Source organism: Nansenia antarctica (assembly GCF_963989245.1).
Source record: "Nansenia antarctica genome assembly, chromosome: 20".
NCBI lineage: Eukaryota > Metazoa > Chordata > Actinopteri > Argentiniformes > Microstomatidae > Nansenia > Nansenia antarctica.
The window spans coordinates 1,188,167-1,196,275 of NC_137693.1; the positions used below are offsets into that span (position 1 = coordinate 1,188,167).

Here is an 8,109-nt window from a genome sequence, read left to right on the forward strand (position 1 = left end):
GTATGTGTGGTTGTCTGCGCGTGCCTGTGTGTGTGTGTGTGTGTGTGTGTGTGTCTGTGTGTCTGCGCGTGCCTGTGTGTGTGTGTGTCTGTGTGTGTGTGGTTGTCTGCGCGTGCCTGTGTGTGTGTGTGGTTGTCTGCGCGTGCCTGTGTGTGTGTGTGTGGTTGTCTGCACGTGCCTGTGTGTGTGTGTGTGTGTGTGTGTGTGTGTCTGTGTGTGTGTGTGGTTGTCTGCGCGTGCCTGTGTGTGTGTGGTTGTCTGCGCGTGCCTGTGTGTGTGTGTGTGTGTGTGTGTGTGTGTGTGTGTGTGGTTGTCTGCGCGTGCCTGTGTGTGTGTGTGTGTGTGTGTGTGTGTGTGTGTGGTTGTCTGCGCGTGCCTGTGTGTGTGTGTGTGTGTGTGTGTGTGTGTGACCTTGTCCGCAGGGACGCTGTAGAGCTCGGGGATCATGCTGATGCCATCCTTCTTGATCATGATGCGCTCCAACTCCTCTCTGTACTCCTGGACCTGGGGGGGGGCAGGGTCAGTACACAGCAGGTCTTAACCTGTTATGAAGGCTCTATGAAGGCTCTATGAAGAATCTATGAAGGCTCTATGAAGGTTAATAACCTCCTGGGGTCTCCCTCACCTGCTCAGGGCTCTATGAAGGCTCTATGAAGGCTCTATGAAGGCTCTATGAAGGCTCTATGACGGCTCTATGAAGGTTAATAGGCTCCTGGGCCCCCCCCCTCACCTTATCAGGGCTGTTATGAAGGCTCTATGACGGCTCTATGAAGGTTAATAGGCTCCTGGGGCCCCCCCTCTCACCTTATCAGGGCTGTTATGAAGGCTCTATGAAGGCTCTATGAAGGTTAATAACCTCCCCGCCCCCCCTCACCTGCTCAGGGCTGTTGATGAAGATGCCGTCCAGGATCAGGTACGTCCAGAACAGAGGCCACTCACACTCGATGTTCTCAAACAGCTTCAGCTCCGAGGCCTCGTAGTACAGCCTGCTGGGGTCCTACAGGGCACACACACACACACACACACACACACACACACACGCACACACACACACACACACACACACACACACACACACACACACACACACACACACACGCACACACACACACACACACACACACACACACACACACACACACACACACGCACACACAGGCACGCGCAGACAACCACACATACACACACACACACACACACGCACACAGAAGTGTTTGGTCACCAGCTGGTTTATGTTATTGTCCAATCAGAACAGACCCAGATGACAACTGGTGAGTCTCTCACCTCTTTGGGGGTCTTGTGTCCATCTCTGAGAAAACGACAGCATCCATACCTCCCCTGAGGACAGACAGACAGACAGACAGACAGACAGGCAGACAGACAGACAGGCAGGCAGACAGACAGGCAGACAGGCAGGGAGATGGACAAACAGACAGACAGAAAAAGGACAGACAGAAAAAGGACAGACAGACAGAGGGACAGACAGGCAGACGGATGGACAGACAGACAGACAGACAGACAGGCAGACAGGCGTTTGTTGTTAGCCATCTTAACCATATTGAATACATGAACCACATTATCAGTCCAGTGTGCATGTGTGTTAAGGTGTGTACAGGTGTGTAGAGGTGTGTAAAGGTGTGTTAAGGTGTGTAAAGGTGTGTAAAGGTGTGTACAGGTGTGTAGAGGTGTGTAAAGGTGTGTACAGGTGTGTTAAGGTGTGTTAAGGTGTGTACAGGTGTGTAGAGGTGTGTACAGGTGTGTACATGTGTGTACAGGTGTGTAAAGGTATGTAAAGGTATGTAAAGGTGTGTACAGGTGTGTACAGGTGTGTACATGTGTGTACAGGTGTGTACAGGTGTGTAAAGGTGTGTAAAGGTGTGTAAAGGTGTGTTAAGGTGTGTTAAGGTGTGTAAAGGTGTGTAAAGGTGTGTTAAGGTGTGTAAAGGTGTGTACAGGTGTGTTAAGGTGTGTAAAGGTGTGTACAGGTGTGTTAAGGTGTGTAAAGGTGTGTTAAGGTGTGTAAAGGTGTGTTAAGGTGTGTTAAGGTGTGTTAAGGTGTGTAAAGGTGTGTTAAGGTGTGTTAAGGTGTGTTAAGGTGTGTTAAGGTGTGTAAAGGTGTGTTAAGGTGTGTAAAGGTATGTACAGGTGTGTTAAGGTGTGTAAAGGTGTGTACAGGTGTGTTAAGGTGTGTAAAGGTGTGTACAGGTGTGTTAAGGTGTGTAAAGGTGTGTACAGGTGTGTAAAGGTGTGTTACGGTGTGTTACGGTGTGTAAAGGTGTGTACAGGTGTGTAAAGGTGTGTTAAGGTGTGTAAAGGTGTGTAAAGGTGTGTAAAGGTGTGTTAAGGTGTGTAAAGGTGTGTTAAGGTGTGTAAAGGTGTGTAAAGGTGTGTACAGGTGTGTAAAGGTGTGTTAAGGTGTGTAAAGGTGTGTTAAGGTGTGTAAAGGTGTGTAAAGGTGTGTACAGGTGTGTAAAGGTGTGTTAAGGTGTGTAAAGGTGTGTAAAGGTGTGTACAGGTGTGTAAAGGTGTGTTAAGGTGTGTTAAGGTGTGTTAAGGTGTGTAAAGGTGTGTTAAGGTGTGTAAAGGGCTCTGCACACAGCGTGCGATTTCTGTTGCGCGTCAACGTTCCATTTTGAAGTTTGAATGGAAGTCTATGAGAACATCGCATTTACCCACACACGGCCCCGAATTTAATCGCACGGCGAACATTCGATTCCATTCATAACAACAATGGAAATTATGGAACGTTGACGCGCAACAGAAATCGCACGCTGTGTGCAGAGCCCTTAACGGTATGTAAAGTTGTGTAAAGGTGTGTAAAGGTGTGTAAGGTGTGTTAAGGTGTGTAAAGGTGTGTAAAGGTATGTTAAGGTGTGTTAAGGTGTGTCTCTACCTGCCCAGGACCCCCTCACCTGTAGTTTGGAGATTATCTCTTCTTTGGTTTGATTAACGATTTCGATGTCATCAACGGCGAACGCGGGGTAGGAGATGATGGACAGAACACCTGCGTCCACCTCTTTAGACATAGAGGCCCTCGGCAACATGGAGCAAAGGATGGACTGATGGAGAGAGGGAGAGAGAGAGAGAGAGAATTATATAGTATACAGGACGTGACATCATTGGGTCTGGGATCTGTCCCAGTGCTGGGTCTTGGTGTCAGTACATAAAGTATGGAGGCGTCCTGTACTGTATGACTGGCTCTTACCTGACACACCTCCACCTGTCTAGGGGTGGGGTCTTACCTGTCTAGGGGTGGGGTCTTACCTGTCTAGGGGTCTTACCTGTCTAGGGGCAGGGTCTTACCTGTCTAGGGGCGGGTCTTACCTGGCAGTGCTGGATGTCATCAGGCAGGGCGTGGACCACAGACTCTGGACCTCCTTTGGCTCCAAACAGGTTGAGACCGTCCAGGGCCTCCAGAGCAGCCTGGGGAGAGACCTACTGTTAGACTGAGGAGAGACCATCCTACTGTTAGGCTGGGGAGAGACCTACCACTGCTACTATCAGAGGCCCAGAACACTCCAGGCTGCTCACTACAAGAGAGGCCTGGAGTAACCAAACCCTAAACTTGGAGTAAAGGACAAGTAAACCTGAAGTAAGTTACCCTGGAGTTACCCTGGAAACAGTAACACGGTAGTAACACAGTAGTAACACGGTAGTAACCCTGTAGTAACCCTGTAGTAACATGGTAGCAGAGGACGCTGACCTTGGCCATGCCGATGGAGCTGACGTTGAGCTCAGGGATGCCCTGGTTGGTCTTGTCTCCGCGCTCCCACATCCCAAAGTCCTGCAACACCAGAGGAACAACGTTACCTATCTGTCTGTCTGTCTGTCTGTCTGTCTGTTTGTCTCTGTCTGTCCAACTCTCCTCTGTCTGTCTGTCCGTCCATCCGTCCCTCTGTCCGTAACTCACCGCTACTTTGTATGCAGCCTCAATGTAGAACATGAGGTTCTGAATGACGTCCACCTCGTCTCTGGTGAAAACAATATGGAGACCTGAGGAGAGGACAGAAGAGGAGAGGAAAGGAGATGAGCGGAGAGAGGAGAGGAGTGGAGGAGAGGAGGAGAGGGGAGAGGAGCAAGGAGGAGAGGAGAGGAAAGGAGGAGGATAGGACAGAACAGAAAAGGAAAGGAGATGACAGTAGAAAGGAGGAGCGGAGGAGAGAGGAGAAGAAGAGAGGAGAGGAGAGGAGGTTACCTGAAGCAGTCATCTGGGCCAGGTAGAGCAGGAATATGGAGGTGGCGTCGACCTGCAGGTGCCCCCACTCCTGGTCCCCTACCACGCTGGCGCACGTCTGGGAGTTGTACTTGGCATGGAGGCTGTCGCCCGTGCTCTTACTGTACTTGAACTTCTCCACCTTGTCAGTCTGGAGGGAGAAAAACCACCACACACCTCCTCAGACCAGCTCAGACCAGCTCACACCAGCTCAGACTAGCTTACACCAACTCAGACCAGCTCAATCCAGCTTAGACCAGCTTAGACCACCTTAGACCAGACTGGAATACATTTACAATTTACATTTTTGGCATTTAGCAGACGCCTTATTCCAAAGCGACTTACAATCGATACATTTCACTAAGCAAGTGAATCATCAATTCACCAGTTCTAGCAGGAATCTAGCTCAGGCCAGGGGCCATTGGCAGTCGCCGTGATAGAGGGAAAAAAATGTTGTGTGTTTTTTTTACACTGGAGAGACAGTACAAGGGGGGCAATAGAAGTCTTAGGAGGCATAGTATGGGGGAAAAGCAGGTGTCTCAGGGGACACAGTGCTGGGGGGTAGTGAGTAGAGGGAGGGGCGAGGGTAGAAGGCTGGGTGTGTTGATGTCTTACCTGCCTCATCATACAGTGCAGCAGGCTTCTCATCAGCTTCACTACACTCTGGAGAGAGAGAGAGAGAGAGAGAGAGAGAGAGAGAGGGGGGGGGGGAAAGAGAGAGAGAGAGAGAGAGAGAGAGAGAGAGGGAGAGAGAGGGGGGGGAAAGAGAGAGAGAGAGAGAGAGAGAGAGAGAGAGAGAGAGAGAGAGGGAGAGAGAGAGAGAGAGGGGGGGAAAGAGAGAGAGAGAGAGAGAGAGAGAGAGAGAGAGAGAGAGAGGGAGAGAGAGAGAGTTAGCAGAGATAGAAATAGAGAGAGATAGAGTAAAGGGGGGGGTAGAGAGAGGGGAGGGGGGAGAGTTAGCAGAGAGAGAGAGAGAGAGGGGGGGGAAAAGAGAGAGAGAGAGGGAGAGAGAGAGAGAGAGAGAGAGAGAGAGGGAGAGAGAGAGGGGGGGAGACAGAGAGAGAGAGAGGGAGTTAGCAGAGAGAGAGTGAGAGAGAGAGGGACAGAGTTAGCAGAGAGAGAGGGAGAGAGTTAGCAGAGAGAGTTAGCAGAGAGAGGGAGAGAGTTAGCAGAGAGAGAGAGAGTTAGCAGAGAGATAGTCTCAACCATGACCTTAAACCTCCATCTGCCAACGGGATCAGAGAAACCTGACACCATCCTAATGCCCCCTGGCATTTACACACACACACACACACACACACACACACACACACACACACACACACACTCACAGCTTGACCAACATCACTGGTCAGTCACATGGTCAAATTGAAGACTGTTAGTAAGAATGAACAGTCCAGTCCCATACCGAACCATACAGAATACCCTATCCCTAATACCCTATCCCTATACCCCAGCCCTATACCCAACCCTCGACCCAACCCTCTACCCCAACCATACAGAATACCCTATCCCTAATACCCTATCCCTAATACCCTATCCCTAATACCCCAGCCCTATACCCCAGCCCTATACCCAACCATGCAGAATACCCTTTCCCTAATACCCCAGCCCTCCCCACCTTTATACCTGCTCCAGCCCCCCCTCCCCACCCCTCCCACTCCTCCCACCTGCTCCACCCCTCCCCACCTCTATACCTGCTCCCATCCCCCCTCCACCTCTATACCTGCTCCAGCCCCCCCCCCCACCCCCCCCCCCCCCTCCCACCTGCTCCAGCTCGTAGGCCTTGGCCTTGTCCTCGTCCACGTCGGCGTTCTTCCTGTAGGCGAGGCTGAGCCCCCAGACAGACAGGATGCAGTACACGTTGTCCCTCACCCAGGCGTGGGGGGCGTCAGACACCCCCGGGAGCAGCCCCGTCACCGGGTCCTACAGGGGGGCAGGAGGGGGAGGGGGGGGTTAGATAGACTACACACACACACACACACACACAATACACAATACACAATACACGCACACACTACACACACAATACACACTACACACACACACACAGCAAGATGTCCAGAAAGCACACACACACACAACAACACACACAACAACACACACACACACACACACACACAGCAAGATGTTCAAAAAGCACACACACACACAGTAAGATGTCCCAAAAGCACACACACACACACAACAACACACACACACACACACACACACACAGGAAGCTGATCTGTGACTACCACAGGGCAGAGAATGTTCTAAGGACACACACCACGTTCTCCCTAGTCATCAGTGGAAGGATGTCAACAAGGTGTTTGAGAGATGGTTGACACTTGATTACATTACATTTATTTCTAATGAATATTGTAAGGGGGAGGGGGGGGGGCAGGACCGCAATTCATGACATTACCAACGTGCGTGGAGAGATAGACATAGTATGGACCTACAGATAGACAGACAGTATATGGACCTACAGATAGATAGACATAGTATATGGACCTACAGATAGATAGATATAGTATATGGACCTACAGATAGATAGACATAGTATATGGACCTACAGATAGATAGACATAGTATATAGACCTACAGATAGATAGATATAGTATATGGACCTACAGATAGATAGACATAGTATATGGACCTACAGATAGATAGACATAGTATATGGACCTACAGATAGACATAGTATATAGACCTACAGATAGATAGACACAGATATGGACCTACAGATAGATAGACATAGTATGTGGACCTACAGATAGATAGACATAGTATATGGACCTACAGATAGATAGATATAGTATATGGACCTACAGATAGATAGACATAGTATATGGACCTACAGATAGATAGACATAGTATATAGACCTACAGATAGATAGACACAGATATGGACCTACAGATAGACATAGTATATGGACCTACAGATAGACATAGTATATGGACCTACAGAGAGACAGACATAGTATATGGACCTACAGATAGATAGACATAGTATATGGACCTACAGATAGGTAGACATAGTATATGGACCTACAGATAGACAGACATAGTATATGGACCTACAGATAGACAGACATAGTATATAGACCTAGAGTAAATACTAATATAAGATTAAACATTCAAACACGGCCCCGGAATATCAACAATTCAAGAAAAAAAAAATCGTAATTCATGATTGGGTGGGCAAGACGCACGTTTGGGGAGGGCTGAGCCCACCCCTGCCCATAGCCAGCGGCCTTGGTGTCAACGGAGACAGAGGGACATACGAGGGACATTTCAGAATTGAGATTATGTGATGTAGTAGCCTAGTAGGCCTAGTCTAGTCTACCTCATCTAACTAACGACCACATCAACGCAGTTGCGAATCGGACAGAAAATGCAAAGATGTCTCCACTCTCCTGATGATTATTTAATGTGATTATTATCAGTTCGTATATCGGTTTGAATAGATAAAGACAGGGCAGGTTGCATGAAGCCTGGCAGGCCTACTACTAGTGAAGTGTGAACTCTACCTGCTGTTGACAACAGGCGGATCACTCACCTGGTGACGTAGGATCGTCTGCTGCACCATCCGGGCATAATTGTCCAGTTTCACGCCCGAATTGCTCCGACTTCTCATGGCTGGTAGTTGGTGTTTGAATAATCAGTCCTTACAGTTCCTTACAGATCAGTATCCAGTCCTTACACCTCGCTGGCTCGCTCCTCCCTAAGAGTTAAACGTTGGGCATGCGAACATGAGAGGGAGGCAAATGTCAAGAGACCAGACGAGCGCGTTATTGCTGCCGGTGTCCGTTACACTGCCGCGGCCCCCGTCCATACCACTGACCCGACACCACCGGGAGCGGGCTAACCGCACCTTGTTTTCGGTGCGGTAGTTTCAGGCTGAATTATGT

At 49.5% G+C, this 8,109-nt stretch overlaps 1 protein-coding gene across 1 annotated transcript in view; it reads right to left on the reverse strand.

Moving 5' to 3' along the window:
- The window catches only part of LOC308174841 (phosphorylase b kinase regulatory subunit alpha, skeletal muscle isoform-like), a gene marked incomplete at both ends in the record, with an annotated part of 20,772 nt that extends 12,937 nt beyond the window's left edge, over positions 1-7,835 (reverse strand). The window contains 11 exons of the mRNA XM_080549952.1: positions 412-504; positions 875-997; positions 1,285-1,338; positions 2,913-3,059; positions 3,325-3,423; positions 3,704-3,784; positions 3,911-3,993; positions 4,196-4,364; positions 4,829-4,876; positions 5,981-6,139; positions 7,758-7,835. Of these exons, the coding sequence (XP_080406078.1) occupies positions 412-504; positions 875-997; positions 1,285-1,338; positions 2,913-3,059; positions 3,325-3,423; positions 3,704-3,784; positions 3,911-3,993; positions 4,196-4,364; positions 4,829-4,876; positions 5,981-6,139; positions 7,758-7,835 (1,134 nt within the window). The remainder of the gene's footprint in view (positions 1-411; positions 505-874; positions 998-1,284; positions 1,339-2,912; positions 3,060-3,324; positions 3,424-3,703; positions 3,785-3,910; positions 3,994-4,195; positions 4,365-4,828; positions 4,877-5,980; positions 6,140-7,757) is intronic.
- Between the last annotated feature and the right edge of the window lie 274 nt (positions 7,836-8,109).